Below are 19,660 nucleotides of genomic sequence, written 5' to 3'. Positions count from 1 at the left end.
TTATAATTATATATATTTCTCTTTTCAATTTTGAATCAGAACTTACTTCTGTTTTTGATGTGAACTAGTTTAGTGTCATAAAATTTAATAGCAATCATTTTTTTTATCAGGGAAAGGCATGATCCTTTATATCTAACTTTCAGTTGGCTGGTGGCCATTCTAATTGTTACAGGTTATAAAAATCTCAAAATAAGGTGGTTTTTGTTCCATCTACTTTTTTAAAGACTCTGAGAATGAAAGTCTCATAAAGATTATTTCGATTACTTTAAGAATTGTTTTTCCTCATCTCTTACTGTGAATCTATCACTAAGATGAGCCCATTTTAACTCACCGAAAGGTGAAGGTAAAGCCTGCAGCTAAACCAGAGGGTTTCAGTCCATTGCTGATTCACTGTTTTTATACTTGAAATTTTTGGAAAAACTGAATGTGGCAAGCATAGAATATGGTGTTATTGCAGAATTAAAATTCGGAGTTTAACTTGTCAGCTTTTAGTTTGGCTTCTTCTCTAACTGGGCAACGAACTTTGAAGACCTCCATAAAACTAAAGAGAAACTTTAGTCATCTTTGAATGGGATGACATAGTAGATGGACCATCTAGGGGAAATTAGGCCTCTTAATTAAGGAATAAAATTCCCTGTTGGTCTGAGTGCCATTTTGGGGTCCTGTGTTTGAAGAATTTGATTGGCTTAATGTGGTTTCTGGTAGGATGGGGATTCTTGTCACAAAATCTGTTCAGCCTTTGGTGTGAGTTGGCAGCCTTGCTACAGAGAAATCAAAGACTAAATGGACCCAGTTCCTGCACTTCTGTTGCCCCAGAATCTTGATATATTTTCTTGGCAGACAGTTTAATCCCAAGAATGAGCTGGAGGTGTAAGATGTGTGGATACCCTTTGCATCTCGAAGAACGTTTCTTCAAGTTGATGAAGAAGAACTATAAAAGACAAACATTTTATTTGTTGGACTGAAGTAACAGTGTTTCATGTAGTTAAATTAATTCTTTATGGTGACTATTGGGTACATTGGCCTCAAGGTGAAAATGTTTTTTCATAGGCAGCACAAGGCATTAATTGATTTTTGTGTGTATTTTTAAACTTCTGTGGTTTTTACAGGACTCCCAGGACATGTCCACTAGCTTTTACACAACCAAGTGGTTTTTCCAGTGTTTCCTTGATCGTGTGAGTATATTTTTCTTTCTCTATTTCTGTTTTTAATTGTCACTTGGGACAGACTTTTCACAGTGTTGCCTGATTCTGTCATTGCAGACTCCCTTTACATTAAGCCTCAGGATATGGGATATATACATACTTGAAGGAGAGCGGATTCTCACTGCTATGTCTTACACAATTCTGAAACTACACAGAAGTAAGAAACTTGTCAAACGTTTGAGTGCTTAGCAGAGATTCTTTTGTTTTTGTTCTTATTCTGTGTAACTTGACATTGTGTGAAAATCCTCATTTCCCATTTGCCGTATGCTATTTTCGAGAGGTATTTTTGTTCTCTTATGCACAAAAGGATCAATATCTTTGCTTTATTAATGTCTGTGTGTGGTTGGTTGACCTTGGCTGGACACCAGGTGCCCACCAAGCGGCTCTACCGCTCCTACTCCGCAGCAGGCCAAGGTGGAGAGAAAATAAGATGGAAAAAAACACTTGTGGATCAACATAAAGGCAGCTTAATAAAGCAAAAGCAAAGGCTGCATGCTGAAGCAAAGGAAAACAGATTTGTTCTCTACTTCCCATCAGCCAGTGATGTCCCGCCACTTTTTGGGAAGCAGGGCTTCAGTAAGCGTAGCGATTGCTCCAGAAGACAAATGTCATAGCAATAGATGTCCCTCATCCTTCTCCTTTCTCTTGGCTTTTATTGAGGAGCAGACGTCACGTGGTATGGAATATCCCTTTGGTCACTTTAGGTTAGCTGTCCTGGCTGTGTCCCCTCCTAAGACTTTGCCCACCCCCAGCCTACTGGTGAGGGGGGAGTGTTGGAGAGACAGCCCTGAAGCTGGGGAGCCCTGATCAGCAGTAGCCAAAACACTGGGCTGGTACCAGCACCCTTCTAGCCACTGACACAAAGCACAGCACTAGGAGGGCTGCCATGGGGAAAATTAGCTCCGTCTCAGCCAAACCTAGTAGAGCGTGATTGCCAAAGAAGAATACTTATTGCATGAAGAAAGTTATTTAAACATCCACATTAGGTGAACTGTATTACTGATTAAACAGTGAGGAGAAAAAAGTTGTAGTTCCCTGGTTTGGAAATGGCTTGGTGGCCCCTACAGGATTTAAATTAATGCAAAAAGTGCACAGAGAATCCAGAGGGTGCAACTAAAGACCTGAAACACTATCAGCAAACAACTCAGCAATAAGGAATTACCAGTATATGTCTCTTTATACCATTGTTTGTCCAAGAGTGTAATGAAATTGCAGAATTCCTGTATTCTGCCTGGATGCTCTTCTTTTCCATCTCTCGCCTTTGGATAAAGTCAAATTTTAAATTTTGAACAGAAGAATTGACCAGAGCATCTATGCCGGATTCCCCAAAGTGTTTTAGCACCCAAAGTTCTAAAGGATCCAAAAAGCTTTTCAGGGTCCATATGAGCTTCTAAATATACTTGATACCTTGTAGATCAGGTCTGATACAGCCCTACTCTGCGACATTCACTTTCTTAGTCAGGTCATTTAATTAACTCTATGTAAACTCAGAGATCTGCATGGAGCCTGCAGAATTGATGCCTTAATTTGCTTGCTAGTTTACCCTCTTTGAACCGTGGTGATACTACCTCACTGTCTTACTGGGATGTATTTATTCGTTTCTTCACAAACACCTTTGAAAAATGAAAAAGCTTATTTTTTAAATTATTGTTCTTAAGAAAGCTAAACATTTAGAGGCAGATTGTTAGACTTGGCGTTTTGGTTTCTGATTTTTATTTGCAAATAGATGTCTATTTGAATTATTCTTTCGTTTTTTAACTCGCCACTCTTTATGGGAAGACCTGAGGAAAAAGTCTTGAGTGCAGGTTTGCTTGCTTAGCAAGTACGTAGCAACTTGATCTGCGATCAAAACACCGAATACCTTACGGCAACAGAGAACAGAGGATCAGCAGAGAAAGTGGAAGAAGAAGAATTGATTTGTTTTCCAGTCTCTTGTCTACCCTTAAAAACATTGCTGGTAGAGCTATCTAGTCAAGGTGCCATTGTGGAATATGTGCCAAGACCATTTTTATTACTGCACAAACCCACTTTTTTATGGTTACAATATAGAAACTGGGCATTCTAGAATTTTGGATGGCGTACATATGCTTAAAGAAGCTACACAGGTATGCACTTACAGCCTTGTGAGCCAAACAGATTTGTGTGGGAAACATGGCCTTACTGCTCTGTAAAAAGGGAAAGAAAAAGAGTCTGTTAATCGTAAAACTGCTTTGAAAACACAACCCGAATATGATTGAAGTAGCAAAAAGTACCTGAATTTTCAGAGAGTCTGAAGCGATGGCTCTGAAGTGTGAACTGCCGTCATCATTTCACTGGAAGCTAATTCATTTGTGAGAATACTGTAAATAGCAATTTTGAAAATGTTTTACTGCTTTTCAAAGCTCTTAATAAGAGAGATGATGGATGTTGTACAGATCTGTGGCAGTGTTTTGGAAGTTGAGGATGCAGTCTGACACAAAAAGACCTGAAGCTGTTGACAAGAATGCTGAAGGAGGGTGACTTGTAGTTGGTTTTCTGAAGATTCCCCTTCCTGGAAAACATTGTTCTAAGTAGAGAATGGAAACAAAAGCGTCTAATGTCTGAAGTACATTTTCCAGTATTCATAATCTAGATGTTTTAATGTAGAATATTTTCTTCTTACATATAGAGCACCTGATGAAATTGCAAATGGAAGAGCTTGTAGAATTTCTGCAGGAGTCTTTAGCCAAGGATTTCTTCTATGAAGATGACTTTGTAATAGACCAGCTCCAAAATTCTATATCAGAATTGAAACGGGCAAAGCTGGATTTACCAGTCGCTGGTAAGAAACTTGTACATATGCAAATTTAGATATTTGGAGCTGTTCACATTTTGTCCATTTTTAGAGTGTTAATTCATGCCGTTCTCTTTTCCCTCTAGAATATTTTAGTGTAAAATCAACAGCTTTCTTTTCATGAATTTCCTCTTTTTTTTTCTTTTAGTGTTTCGTTTACTAGTTGTAAAATAATAGCAAAGCACTTTAAAACATCCCAAGTTCTAATAATTTTATTAACTAAATATTCTAATAATTTTATTAACTTGGATTTATAGATTATCAAGTTTTTGAATTACTTGAAGCAACAGCATTGTCTGAGAATCTAGACTGTTTTGTAGCTTGGTTAGCTATGGAACAAACTTGAGGTGAAATAGTTTCTGCTGTTAGTCAAATGTAGGTTTTAAATTGTGTGCAGGTGATAGACATTCCGGGTGTTTAACCAGATTATTTTCTTTGTTTCTTCCCAGCATTTGTGTTTGTGCTTTTTGGTTGCAGAGCAAAGATGGTTGTTTCATGGGGCACCACATATGAAATGTGCATAGGATCCTGTATTAAGATTCTATTATCTTTTCTATCCCTAGCTTCACAGTTTTTAATTAGTTATTTTTCCTGTGATTATTCAGACTCATTTTTCTTTATCCCTGCTAATTTTAAAATAGTATGTGAGAATATCTGAAAAAAAATTGAAATATGGCAGCAGTTACCTTAAAATAAGTTTATTAAGTTGCTGGTTAGCTTTCAGAAGTTAAGAAGTATCAGAAGTTGGTTGCCTATGTAGCATTGTTCTGATAATTGTTCTGAAGCTCATTCATTAATGAACTTAACTTTTCTGTTTCTGTAGACCTTATTTATTGCAGGCAGTATTGGGGATTTTCAGGACTACTCGTGTGGTTCTTCCGGAGATCTGTCCCTCTGGAGTACCAACACTTTCTGTACATTTATTACCCATCGTCTTAGCTTCTTCTCAGTTTCCCATTTCTCATGCTCCCTTATCCTGTGTTTCTCCCTCTTTTTGACTTTGTGTAACATCTTTCTATCACGCTTCCTCCCACCCACAGTAGGTCTAAGGCTAGTTCCAGCCCTTGTCTTTTCATCTCCTCAGTCTTCTTGGTCCTTCTCCCCTACAGACTGTGTTCTGTGCCTGCAGTTCTCCCATGTTACTGTGTGCACTGCTGCTTCCCCGTTCTAATCACAGCCTTCCCATCCTGCCTTCTGTCCAGGCTTTTTCCCACAAGCTGGGTTGCAGTTTTGACTTACTCTTCGGAGCAAGTTGCTCTTCTCAGCACCATTCTTCAGCTGTGTGCTGTGTCAGGTGGCTTGTGGTAGCCAATGCTTGGTAGTGGTCGTTAGACGAGAGCAAATATGTCAGTGTGCAACTTTGTCTTTTAGGATGATAGAATCATAGAATGTTCAGCGTTGGAAGAGACCTCTAGAGCTCATCTAGTCCAACCCCCCCTGTCAGAGCAGGATCCCCCAGGGCAGCCACACAGGAACGTGTCCAGGCAGGTTTTGAAAGTCTCCAGAGAAGGAGACTCCACACCCTCTCTGGGCAGCCTGTGCCAGGGCTCCGTCACTCTCACAGGGAAGAAGTTTCTCCTCATGTTGAGGTGGAATTTCTTGTGTTCTAACTTAAACCCATTACTTATCGTTCTGTTTCTGGGCACCACTGAGAAGAGATTGTCCCCTTCCTCTTGACACCCACCCCTCAGATATTTATACACTTTAATAAGGTCCCCTCTCAGCCATCTCCTTTCAAGGCTAAACAGCCCCAGTTCTCTCAGCCTCTCTTCACAGGAGAGATGTTCAAGTCCCTTGATCATCCTCATAGCTCTTGGTTCCACTCCGTTATGTTAAAGGAAAATGGTTCATGGGAATGTTTTCTGTTAAATTTTAAATACGGAGTTCTCTACGATTATGTTTGAACAGTGAGAGGCTTATCCCCCAAAACTTTTAATTGTTTTTAGATGCATAGGTTTTTCAGGGATGTGGTAAAGTAAATTTCAGCAGTGAGAAGTTTCTAGTTTCCACTTGAAATACTTCCCACTGAAGAACTGGGGAATGTTGTTTGCTACCTGATGGAGTTAATGTATCTTCTAGCCTAGAAAATCACATACATGTAACTTTTGTTGAGAGTTTCTGCAGAAGATAACAAAATCTACTGGAGATTTTCTTGATGAAAAAAAAACTGAAGGCAGAAAGCCTGTTCCTAACTCAGTATTTTAAGGCTTCTCTTCTGGAAGAATGTAAAACGCCTTCAAGAAAAATTTTGTTTGCAAATACTCTGGATATTCATAGAAAATTTAAAGGAGCCTTTAGGTGACATCAAAGCCATCCGCCTTGCAATGCAGTGGCGGAAAATGTGAGACACAAGGAATCTTCATGTGGAGACCAACAGCAAGGGGTGGTGAGTGTACCTTCTCATCAAGGCAGTTTGACAAGGGAATGCAAGTTCTTTAGTTTCATACTTTATACACTTAAAAGTAACTTCTGATTTGGTCTGCTCTTTTGAATCTTATTGATTCTTTCTTTTGGATAGCTAAAGCAATGTCAATGACAATGAAATGCCTTTTTTTTATTTATTTCTTCAACATAAGTGAAAGAGATTTAATATTAAAATAGGAAGGACAAGCCAAAGTGAAGTATTTTTTGATGCTGGATGAGGAACTGAGCTTTTTTCTTTTTCATTTCAAAGTACCCTGGGAAAATCTCTCTGTGTGGTATATTTTTGCCAGGGGTAAAGGGGAACATTACTGTACCTTTCACAAAATATGTATAAAATACCTTTATCTTAATCCTTGGGAATCTGGCTGATTTGTCTGCTGTTATCTGTAGTTGAGTTAGGCTGCCTCATTTGTTCTTGATAGGAAGTTCACAAGCCTTTGATTTGTTTTTTGTTTCTGTAACTGATGTTCATTTTGGTTTTACTAATCACTGTCTTCAGGCTATAATGTTTTTCTACAGGTTCTCAGCATTCTCTAGACATTTAGCTTTGCTCACACGTGGTAGTGATTGATGCTGGCTGGGCACCACGTGTCCACCAAAGCTTCTCTATCCCCACTCCCCTCCTCAGCTGGACAGGGGAGAGAAAACTTAACAAAAGGTTCGTGGGTGGAGATAAGGACAAGGACATGACTCGGCCGTTACCATCACAGGCAAAGCAGGCTCATCCCGGGGAAATTAGTTTAACTTACTACCAATCAAAGCAGAGTAGGGTAATGAGAAATAAGCCCAAATCTTAAAAACACCTTCCTCCCACCCCTCCCTTCTTTCTGGGCTCAACTTCGCTCCCAGTTTCTCCACGTCTTCCCCCTGGCTGGTGCAGGGGGTGGGGAATGGAGGTTGTGGTCAGTTATCACACGTTTTCTCCGCAGCTCCTTCTTCCACAGGGGGAGGACTCTTCACCCTCTTCCGCAGCTCCAGTGCGAGATCCCTCTCAGGGAGACAATTCTTCATGAACTGTCCCAGTGTGAGTCCTTTCCATGGGGTGCAGTCCCTCAGGACCAGACTGCTCCACCTTGGGTCCCCCATGGGGTCTCAGTCCTGCCAGCAAACCTACTCTGGGGAGGGCTCCTTGTATCCGTGGGTCCACAGGCCCTGCTAGGAGCCTGCTCTGGTGCAGCCTTCCCCCGGGGTCACAGCCGCCTTTGGGGGCATCTACCTTCTCCAGCGTGGGGTCCTCCACGGGCTGCAGGTGAACACCTGCTCCACTGTTAACCGCCATGGGTGCCAGGGGACACCCTGTCTGCCCATGGGCTCCACCACGGGCTGTGGGGGAACCTCTGCTCCAGCGCCTGGAACACGTCTTGTCCTTTCTTCTTCACTGACCTTTGGTGTCTGCAGGGTTGTTTCTCTCACGTATTCTCACTACTCTCTTCTGAGTGCTGCTGCACAGTTGTTTTTTTCCCCCATTCTTGGATACATTATCCCAGAGGCACCAGCACCATCGCTGACGGGGTCAGCCTTGCCCCGCGATGGGTCTGTCTTGGAGCTGGTGGTGTTGGCTCTATCGAACATGGGGGAATTTTCTAGCAGCTTCTCACAGAAGCCACCCCTGTAGCCCCCCTGCTGCCAAAACCTTGCCATGAAAATCCAGTACACATATCTTTCTGACTCTTAACAATCTTCAATCTCTTTTTACTTTTTTCTTCTGACTATATGTAAAAATTACTAAATTATTATATGTAATAACTAAGCTATTATGTGTAATACACACAAAAAATACCAGAGTGTTCATTCAACTGTAGCCTGAGAAAATAGTGTTTATTTTAGTGTTCTCAGCTGAAATCAAAGCACAGCTTCCTCTCTTGTACAGTTACACCTTTAAGAACTAAAGTAAAAATGCACGTTAAGAAAAAGAAAAAAAAAGTTCCATCTTACAGTTGCATCAGTATCAGTCATCCAGGAATAGCAGTGAGCTAATTAAGCTCAGTGGAATTTTCCATCTGGCATCCTTTGTTAGACTATATAGATTTTCCTGCCCTCGTAGGATAGGCTGCAGTAGGATATTAAAAGAGATAATAACTTTTACATTACTTTAAAGTGAATGTCTGCTTATGTCTGATGGAGCTTTCTCTGGCTTGCTTCCTCCTGAATTAAGGAGCTCCTTGTTCCCTTCAGAGCAGAGAGAGTGGAAGGGACTTTAACACTTTCTCTCTGATAAATCCCTTAAAATGCTCAGCCAGAACATGAACATTAAGGGGATCGTGCTAATTTCGGATGTCAGTGTCGTGCTTTTGCCAATACCAGGGCTGTTTTGCATAAAGCAGACGGTGGATTTTCATTCCTCGTTGTGCTAATTGCTCGTCTGACTGCTGGCCAGTCTAGCACAGCCTGCTCTTCCCAAGCACAGCCTTCCGAAAGGACGGCTTGCAACGGCAGCGCAGTCCTCAAACCCCCGATGAGCGTCCCTCTTCCAGTGACTCCGGGGACACTGGGCTGTACGGATAAGCTCGCTTCTTCCTGGAAAGCTGCTTGGTTTTCAAGCCCTCCGAGAGGTGTGCTCTGACAGGCAGATGGTAGAAACTGCCCTTTAAGGGACTTCTCAGACATATCCTTCAAGCAAATGTTGTAGGAAAGGCAACTGGTATTTTCTGGATTGCCTGGAACATTGGGGAGGGTGTCCGCACCATGGTAGGTTCTTGAACGGCATAGAATCATAGAACAATTCAGGTTGGAAAAGACCCTTGGGATCATCAAGTCCAACCATTGACCCTACACTACAAGGTCACCCCTAAACCATATCACCCAACACCACATCTAAGCAACATTTGAACACATCCAGGGATGGCGACTCAACCCCCTCCCTAGGCAGTCTGTTCCAGTGTCTGACCACTCTTTCTGTGAAGAATTTCTTCCTCATGTTCATCTACATTTTGTAGCATTTCTTCATGCTCATCTACATTTTGTAACTCCTGTTTCCCTCTTCCCAAGGAGCCAGATTTGATGCAGAGCAGACAATCTCTTTTTTCATTCAAGGATGATGTCTAGAGCATACAGAAAGGAATTTTTTTGGTGTGCACCATTGATGTCCAAAACTTCTTGATGCAACTTCTTTCCTAGGCTCTTTAAAGCAGCAGCAAAATCCTCTAAATACTTACAAGATGGGAATATAGAATTATAGAATATAGAATATTCTATATTCTGTTATAGAATATAGATAGGAAGATAGAATTTCAGGCTTTGCTATAAATTTTCCTGTAGGATTACATAAATAAGGCAGTGCTTAATAAACAATATTTCTGTATGAATACATAAATATTTTTATAGTGTCTAACTTTAAGAAACAAGAAGTGCTTACCAGTGAAAGTTCCATATTCTGCATAAAAATTTGTGGCTGAAAATAGTTGATTAATCCAGTGCTTCATAAACAAGACAGGACAGCCCTCAAGGCTGAAGGCTCTCAGGATTTCTCTTGAGACAGTTTCAGTTAATATAAAGTGTCCTGAAAAGGGAGAGCAGAGTGGTCCTGGGTTGGATTTATTTTATTTTTTTTTATGACCACGAGTTTAATAGATCTTACAGCAGCTGAGAAGGCCTTAAATCGGAGATCAAGGTCTTGTACCTTAATTTTAAAGCAGTATTGGCAAATTTGGTATCTGCCCTTGTCCTTGTGATCTTCTTACCTGTACCTGCACACGGTAACACCAGCTTTGAACTCTGACTCAGTTCTTCTAGTTCTCCCGGACTTTTCTGTATTCAGGAAAAAGTAGCAAAGCTTGAATCTTGTATTTGCCATAATTTTTTAAAATGTTTACCTGCTCTTTATCTTTAATCTTACAATTTATTAAGTTTATTATCAATGTCTTTTATTTTAATACGTATTTTAAATAGTCATCAGTGACAGTGCAGAAGTGTGTACTAGGCTGATAATCTATTAAATAATGTCTACTCTGCTGTTAGCACGTCTTTTGACAGTCAAACAATAGAAATGTGTAAGTCAGCTCGATTTTTCCTATCTCTGATGATATCTCTCTTTTGGTTGTGTTTTGTTTCAGAGGAATTTTGGATTTTTCACTTGTGCTTGAAGAATACACAAGTAGCTATTTCATACAATGCACTTCATATTTGAAGCAACTAAACTAATTCTCCTGCATTGTTTCTTGTGTGACACAACTACTTTACAATTTTATGAAGGAAAATAATATATGAAATTATACTAATATAAGTAGCATATTATTTTCGGCAGTGTAAGACATTGGCATTGCAATCAGTTAAAAATCCTTACTGTTTAAAACTTGCATGCTTTTAAAAAATAGATAGTTATGTTGGCCATTGCTCATAACCCTATTTTAAACTGACTTTTCATGAAAGCATATTTTCTGGAAGAAATGGGGAAATAGGGATGTAAAGCACAGTGGTTTAGATTAGATTTTTTAAATTTTTTTTTTAATTTTTTTTTGCAAAAGGCAACTTACAGACATACAGTTGGCCACTTACCTCTTCTGGTTGATGACCAAGTTAGTTAACATTTCTATTGTCTTATCTAAATACAGATGCTTGTAAAGTAAGTTTTCCTTACTGTCACTTACAAAAGGGATATAGCAGCAGAAAGGCAAACTCGATATTTTGTTCTACTTTCAGGTTGTCACGCAAGATTTCATTTTAGTAACTCCTTTGCCAGTGATGGCATATAAATGAGGAGGAGCCAAGGCTGACTTCCAGACAGCAGCTAGAGCTTCGTGTGCAGACACTTAAATTTCTTGAAAATTCTCTTGGACTTGTAAGCTGAGGAAGCAAGATGGAATGTCACTGATGGAAAATAAACACAAAATATCAAGATGTCATTTTAAGAGTTGTTTTTATGACCATTACCATCCTTGAAAATTGTGTTAGAACAGTCAAAGTGCATGCGTTCTGGTGCCAAAATTAAGGAGTAGACTGTTATTCACCGGAGAGAGCACTTAAAGCACTTTACTCCAATTATATGTCTGCTGTTCAGCGCACGAGGCTGTTAGTGCCTCCTGAAGCAATTATCTGTAAAAGTCCTGTAGTTGAGATCGACTTCCACTGGGTGGTGACCAAGACTTGTTAGAGCAGGAAGAAGTGGGTAGACTAAAACTTCTTTAATAGGACTTGTATTTCTTATCTTTTGGGGAACAGTCAGATCGACTCATATTTGCTTTGCTCTGCTTCATGTCAGGTAATATGTTTACCAGCCGCAAACAAGCACCTGATTGTTCTTGTTTTGCTTAAATTGTCTCCCTCTACTTCAATTTCTCTCCTTCCTTGCGTTTTTTTCACCCTGTTTTCTTTGATTTTTGGTTATTTTATGCTGTACTGCATACAAGCCAACTAAATCACTACCTTTCTTTTAAAGGAAAAATAGAAAATCCTGTAGTCCTGGCTCTTTAAGTTGTGGTATAAGCTATTATGTTTGTTTTTGGGAAAAGCCAGTAAGTAAACTCTGTCTAGGAACATTTTCTGTTGAAGGAAGAGAAGGAGACAAGGAGGAAGAGTTACCCAGTTCTGCAAAATCTGATTGCCTGCTTCACTTCAGAAGACTATCAATGATTGTAGAGGTCGCTGCCAAAATAATCACAGCTGAACTGGACAGCTTTGTTTTAACTTCTAGTTTTAAAATGCTTTTAAACCGTATGTGTAAACATCATATTTTGTATCAAAAAGCACTTGTCCCAGAAATACTTCTTGCAGAATTCAGAAGTTTCTCTCTCCCTTGGTCAGACAGGTAGGTCTTTGGATGAACAGCACAAACACATATTCAATTAAATGTCCATGAAGCATCCAAATAAAATTTCTGCGTGCTCAGATATGAGGAATTTGAACAGTGAGCTTAGCTCAAGTAGTAAAGATGATGGTTAAGAGCCACCTCTGAGGCTTTAGGCAGATTTGGAGTGGAAAATTGGTAGATTTACAGATTGTAAGAAGAACTGGTGCTTTTGCATGCTTCTCTGACTGGTTATTCGTATATAGAGATGTTTGTGGTGACTTGGTTTTTTCTGTTTGCTCTTTCATTGTGGTTTCTTTTCCTCAGTATTTTGCTTTTATTACCTTTTTTCTTTCTTGCCAGCATGCAGCATCATGGTTTTCTTGCTATTCTTGCTGACAGTGGACGGCTTAAGGCATTCACAGATGTAGTTTGCATGCTATTTTGTGCATTTGGGGAATGTCTTGTATTAATGTGCATGGTGATAGATGCAGTTATCCTCTACTTGTCTAGTTTTGTGGACTTCTTTTGAACTTCAGGAGCTTTCAAAATACTTGGTAGTTCCACTAGAAACTTTATATATTAATGTATACATATGCATGATCTGTATACTTAAATTAGAATTAAATATCCATTTTGCAGTTTAAATCCATTCATTTTTCCTTTAGAAGGTGAGAGATTTGCAGGATCCCTTTCTGCCTCAACATCATAGGTCCTTCCAGAGTTTTTTATGGCCGGAGGTGATGAGAGCTCAAACATTTTTGAACCAGAGCAAGGGCTGTGCTTCCTAGTTTTGATTACTAAATTGAGTACACTTAGCAGCTTGACCTTTCTTAAAGTTTCATGTACAGATGTGGTTAAGCAAGATGTGTCAGTTGTTTCTGTCTGAGGTCAAGTTAAACCAAATTCTATGGAAGCCCTGTGGCTAAGATTTGAATCTGTATTTCTTCTTTCCCCCACTGACGCTACTTCCACATATCCTCATCATTCCATGTTGTTGTTTTTCCTGAAAGCACTCAGCTTTGGTATTACCAGCCTATAAACACAGCATCATGCTGTTAGAACGCAGAGGTTTTCTTCTAAATGAGCTGTTTTCTTGGAATGCTTTGCTTTGTTACCCAGCACATGAGTTAACATTGAGTTTTAACAGTTTTACAACAGACATGGTAAGACTTTTTCGGTATTCATTTTTACAGCTGCAATTCATGTTACAGCTTACATCATCTAGACAGCGCAGCCGTCATATGCCTGGTTGTAGTCTGTTCTTTTACCCTGAAATGTGAAGGAAAGATGACAGAAAGTAATCTTCAAAGCAGCCTAGATAGAATTCAGTAAAAATGTCTGCAGTATTCTCACTTGGGTTTTATTAGAGCTTAATGGTATTTAAGAAACCTTAAGTGTGTGAAATTAAAGCCCAAAAAACTCACACAAGACCAACCTTTATAGTACAACCAAGTATATTCCAATGTGTCTCGTAGTGCTCCGTGGGCATTTCTTAGAGTAAAAGCTGGAAGAAAGGAAATCAATCAGTTCATGCTTTTAATGCCTTTTTACTAGAGAAGGAAGAGGAACTTGTCTTCAGTTTTCTATATATAAGGCTTGAATAGTTAATTTCAAGCATGAAGAAAATAAATCATTTTCTGAAAAAATCTGCAGCATGCAAGGACAGAAACCAAATAATTTACAAATACCAAAGGAGCCATTTTCTTGTGCTGTTCCATAACTACTGTGGATCACCTGGAGGTTAAAAAATGGATTAGCAGCCTATAAAGACTATTCTATATAGTTTAGATGACAAGCTTTTGCTATGTACTTTGAGCATTGTTTCTTAATTTAGACTTCATGCTATTTTAATATTCAAAATTAGTAAGAATGAAAGCACTGCAATACATAGTTCCAGTATCAGGATTATTATTATGGGAAAAAATCCCTTTTATTTGGAAGACAAGACCTTCAGCTTTGCTTAATACTGTGTTTGAGGATGCAAATGGAATTAAGTGGTGCAAATACCTTTTGCCAAATTGAAGCAAGTTCCGAAAGTGCACTCCTGTTCATAAAGGTTAAAGAACAATTTTGAAGAGGCCGCTGCAGCAGACAGTGTATTGCAGAGCTGTTAAATCATCTGTTTACAGCATCTGTGCAACTCGTTCCTGTGTCCCCTCATCTGTTCTTCCAGTGATGCTCACGGGGAGCGCAAGCCTACAAATCCACACTCCAGATTTTAGCCTGATTTGTGAGTAGTGGAGGCCCCACAGCAAGAGAGAACAAACCACAAGACTTATTTATTCCAAGAGCTGCTCATTGGAGCCTGGTGCTGAGTCCCTGCCCCACTGTATAATCTGCTACACAGTCTTGCAACCATTTGTGTAGGTGTTCTCCATCACGGAGTACAGTGTGCCGGGTTTGTCTAAGGGGATTTAACACGTGGAATGTCCCCTCTGGGTACAAGTAATTGAAGAGAGGGCTCAGCACGAGCATCTTCCTTTGCCAAGTCGTAGGAAGGTAGACAGTGAGTGCCTTCAGTGTAAGAACATAGATTTGTGTATCTAAATGATTGTAAGATCAGAGCTGAGCAGGGGGTAGTTAGGGGATAATGAGAGTGGAGAGTTTTTCTACAGAAAGCCTGGCTAGGCTGTGTTCATTATAGGTAAACTGAGATTTCTGAAGTTACGTATTTCTAAAGGGAAGGGTAGTTTTCCATAAGACCTTTGACTTCGTATGAAGACGTTGAAAATCAAGAAGAGGCTCGTTTAATTGCTTGGCAAAACCAGGCTGTTTCTGCCAAATACTTTTTATTTAGTTATCTTGTCATGACACCTGGCATCATTGTATTCTTCTCTGCTGTCCTCCTGCTATGTCCTAGCTGGCACAAACTGTAAGTTTTCATTTAGTTTATATAGCAACTGATCCGTGGTGGTAGTTTGTTATGCTGTTATAATAAATAATACTGACCTTGGCTCCTGGCTTTCCTCTCTATGTCTCTATCATGAACCAGCCATCAAAGATTGAACTCGTACTATTGACTGTAAAAATGAACATAACTCATTTCTAACCACACTACTCGTGTCAGGGGTAGAGGCATTTGCATGTATTTGCTCCTGTGAACCCATAGAGACACATAAAAGGAATTTTAATTACAAGTACCTAGAAAGAGTGAGGTGCTACCTATCTGACCTTTGTTGAAGAAGAAAGATTCTACAGTTCTTTTGTAGGAAGAAGCAGGGATAAAGCAAAATATTTTACTGATAGCCATTATATAAATTGGAGCAACAAGTACAAGCTGGAACACAGGAGGTTCCACAAAGGCATTGGGAAAAACTTTTTCACTATGAGGGTGACAGAGCCCTGGCACAGGCTGCCCAGAGGAGTCTCCTTCTCTGTGGAGTCTCCTTCTCTGGAGACATTCAAAACCCACCTGGATGCGTTCCTGTGCAACCTGCCCTGCGTGGTCCTGCTCTGGCAGGGCAGCTGGACTAGGTGATCTTTCACAGTCCTTTCCAACCCCTAATATTCTCTGATTCTGATTTTGGATAACATTTAAGCAAAGGTAGCCATTTCTTCTTATTTTTTCTTTTTTTTCTCCCCCTTACAACAGCTTTTGCTTAATAAATAGATGCAGAGTGAGCAAGGTTTGTTTTGTTATGCTGAATTTAAAAGGTTTTTTTATTTTGGAGGAAGTACTGAACATCAAATAAATTACATTTAGATTAATACATTTAATGAGAAATGTGTGACCTTTTCTGCTTATAATGGGAAAGTAATATATTACACAATTAAATAAGTTATAAGCAAGTAGATATGATTAAAGACTTTGGCTGAGAGTATGAAGAGTGTTGACCACTAAGCAGAAAGACTGCAGTGGAAAATTTGATGTAAATTGTTCTGTGAGCAGTGTCAAGCAATGAAACACTTCTTTATTCTTTCTGTAGTGGCAATGTGGATTGTTCTGGGTCCCTGCATAACTGGTGTTTACCACTGGAGGTTGCGATGTGTTGAGCTCCAGTCTGGGAGAACTTTGCAGTTATATCCTATTTCTGTAAATGATGTCCTTGTGTTCAGCAACACTCATCCATTGAACACTCTCTTGAAATCATGACGTTGCAAGCATTAAGATTAACTACTTCATTTGTTCTGTAATGGATAAAAACTGAACTAAAAAAAAATATGTTTCTGCATAAGCCTTTTTAATACTGAGGATGAAATCTCTAGGCAGGGATTGAGGGGGAACAAGGACTTAACTGTGCAGATGTTAATGAAGTGCTATGCCCAAAAAAAGTAGTCAGAGAAAGTTCAAAGACATCTGAGAGGCAGCTTGTACATGTGAGTGAGGAGCCGATAGTATAGCTTTGCAGAGGTGAACCTTAAAAGATGAATGGATGAAAGGCAGTAGATTGGGAGAGGGATATTGGGAAGGATTTTTCAAGTGGAGAAAGTAGTTTACCCAATGTGACAGAGACAGTGTGAGGAGGGAAACATATGGAGTAGGCACTGTAACCAAAATGTCATCTAGGAAAAGGTTTTGTGCAGCAGTGTCATGATGAGCAAAAGACTGGCAAGATTGCATCAGCTGTAGAAAGGAAGACTAGAGGAACTGGTTGAGGTGAGAGCCTAAACACAACCTTAGTGTGATGTCAGTATACAGAAAAGCCTTTGGGATGTTTAGCAGAATGGTGGCCCAGAGAGAGGCCCAGGTAATAGAGTTCATGGCTGGTTTTGCTTGCGTGACTAACAGATCAAAGATGACTTCTGTACAAAGGTGAATTTATGTTATCACCGCTCTCGTTTTAGGTAAAGAAGATGAGTTTCCAAAGAAGCCATTGGGGCAAATTCCATCAGAACCTCAGCCTGCTCTGGTTAACTCCACTCCAATGCTTAATGGACAGAACAGCACTGGTACACAAGTAACAAGAAGGACAGAGAGAAGATCTTCTGCAGGAGAAGAACCAGAAAGTTCACCAAATAACCGAAAAAGAATTAATTCGGTGGAGAAGAAACCTTCCTTAAAACAGCAGAAGACTCGACCAATAGAGACACAAAGTAGCATGCCTAAAACCGAGGTAGATACCAGAAGAAAGCCTCAGCCAACAGAGCAAGACAACTCAAGACAGTATAATAATGCAGCTGCTAATCAGAATTCGAATGCTACTTCAAATACAAGAAGGGAATTTGTTCCTAAGTGGAATAAACCGTCTGATATAAAAATAATTGAAAAGACAATGCAACTTACTGCAGAGGTGAAAGGAAAGCAAACGAACCATTCAGTTTCAGGCCCGCCACCAAGTCCTGGAGAAACACAGTCTTTGAATGTAAAGCAAAAGATGAGGGTTTTGGATGCTGATGAGGGTAAGCGAGGGTCTAATGCGTCTCAGTATGACAATGTTCCAGAAGTTGAGAATGAGAATGAGAATCTTGTTGAAGAGATGCTTGAGAGAGCTCATCCACAGAGCCCTAGGCACGTGACATACTCTAATAGTCCAAGAAAGCAAACTGAAAAAATGCAAACTCCATTAAAAATACCCAATAATTACACCTTCACTTCACAACCCAGATCTCCAAAATATTCATCACAGACTGATGGGCCACCTCATGGACTGAATGTAAAACAGCCACTGCCATGTTACAGTAATCCACCTATTTTCCATGGAAATTCTCCAAAGCATGTTTCCAGTATAGGCAATACAAGTTCTGTACCTCTGCATTATTATGGGAATCGAACCAGCCCTTCTGGTAGACCATATGGGTCTTTTATTTCAGTAGATTATTCTCCAGATAAACTACAAGTGAATTCCTATCCTGCCAGTCGCCAAAATCCTCTTTCACCAGCCCCTGGTCAGATTGAAGTAGCCCCCGTCAATGCTTATACCAGCAACTCAAGGTCACCCCTGGGTGTCAAATTCATAATCCCTCCTGTGGATTATTTACCAGAAGATAGGAAGTGGCCAGATGCTGCGTATATTTACAGACACGAACCCTACAGGCAGCCCTGGAGCCAAGACGTTAACAAAGGCCACTTGGATAATTTCCAGAAATACCAGCATTTTCAGTCACCACCTTTTCAAGACCACAGTCTTCCTGCTGTTTCTGTGGACAGTCCAGTAAGATACAGGACTTCACCAACCTTTGAAGAGCATGGTTCACCACAGTACCACTACTCAAGCCCTTCAGCTCAAGCCCAACAGTATCGAAATAGAAACGACGGGTTGTCTATGCATGAATCCGTGCTTCTCTGAGAATCCATCTGTAGTTAACTGAAATAGCAAAACCAGCTGAACTTTACTGCGTTAGTAGTAGTCCACCTCAATTCTTCTGTGAAATGTGGACACTTCACATGAGTCTCAAAAATAACAACACTATTTCAGAGATGTTTCAGACTTTCCTTGAAGGCTAATTGAGTTCTTAGAATTGCGTTGAAGCTATTGAAGGTGACCCTACATAGACATAGCAATAAGATGATATATGCGATGTGGTTAACACTGTCATCGTTCCTTACATTTAATTAACTTGTGTTACAAGCTTTCTGCCTAAAACCTGTAACACATTTACAAGTTTTGTTTTGACTGACGTTGTTAATGCACTGTATAGACGTGTGTGTGTGCGCGTGTGAGTCTGCATTTACACACAAATGCATAGGGAAAAGAGCTAAAGAGTTTAAATGTAAACGCATTTAACTTTGGGCAAAGCTTGTGAAGTACTTTTTTTTTTCCTTCATACTAGTTTTTCTTTGTAATTTATTTGAGAAGCCATTCATTTTGAATGGGAACTTCTGTTGTTTTTATACAGCTGCCTCAGCATCCCAGTACCTGTTCTGGGCAGGAGAGGTGCTTCAGGATTATTAATTTAATCTTACGTGAGAGTTAATTTCCTCTCCTTTGACTACTATTTGTCATTTTCCTCAGCAAGAAGGAGCAGGCAGGCAAAAGCAGAAAGCCAAAAATGTCTCTCTAATCTGGCTAAGACATGGTGCTTAAAAGTCACGGCAGTGTTGAGGGTTTTTTAGGTGCATCGAAAGTGGGGAATTTTTACCTTCTCACCCAAATCTACCTTCAGATTGTTGCCCTGTATGCAAAATATCAGAGCACAGTGAGAGTCATGCCAGATACAGAAATGGTGCTGCGCCTTTGCTTTTTGCCACGCTGTGCTCTCCCAGCTAAGCAAACCGGTTGCCGGGCCAAATCTCACAGGCGTTGGAGAACGACCGGCTCTTGGGCGCTCCTGTGAACTACACGCCGGAGCCTGAGGTTTGGTCAAGGCTTCATATTCCCTAAGCTGCGTGAGTGTCCCTTCTCTTGAGCTTTGTCACATCAATTCCATTTTGGTTTGCCCTTTTTTTTACCCCAAAGAGCTGGTGGGTTTATGTCTCCCACGGGGCGTGCGCTGCTGTGTGACGGGGCTGCTGAGCGACCAGGTGGTGTTTTACACTAAAGTGATCCTGGCTGGTGATAGGAAGCTTATAACTCCTGGTAACATAAGTAATTCTCGTTAGTGTCTGCAGCCTTT

The 19,660-nt window shown here is 40.2% G+C and overlaps 1 protein-coding gene across 1 annotated transcript; it reads left to right on the top strand.

The window, feature by feature from the left end:
• Positions 1 to 1,109: 1,109 nt before the first annotated feature.
• USP6NL (USP6 N-terminal like) lies at positions 1,110 to 18,510 on the top strand (the record flags this gene model as incomplete). Its single annotated transcript, XM_009872186.1, has 4 exons — positions 1,110 to 1,175; positions 1,263 to 1,362; positions 3,853 to 4,005; positions 16,952 to 18,510. Coding segments are annotated over 4 exons (1,761 nt in total), but the record flags the coding sequence as incomplete, so codon positions are not given.
• Positions 18,511 to 19,660: the final 1,150 nt, after the last annotated feature.

This window comes from Apaloderma vittatum, unplaced genomic scaffold (assembly GCF_000703405.1).
Source record: "Apaloderma vittatum isolate BGI_N311 unplaced genomic scaffold, ASM70340v1 scaffold20786, whole genome shotgun sequence".
Classification (NCBI taxonomy): domain Eukaryota; kingdom Metazoa; phylum Chordata; class Aves; order Trogoniformes; family Trogonidae; genus Apaloderma; species Apaloderma vittatum.
Note: the sequence above shows the minus strand (reverse complement) of the source record. Positions and strands in the feature narration are given on the sequence as shown.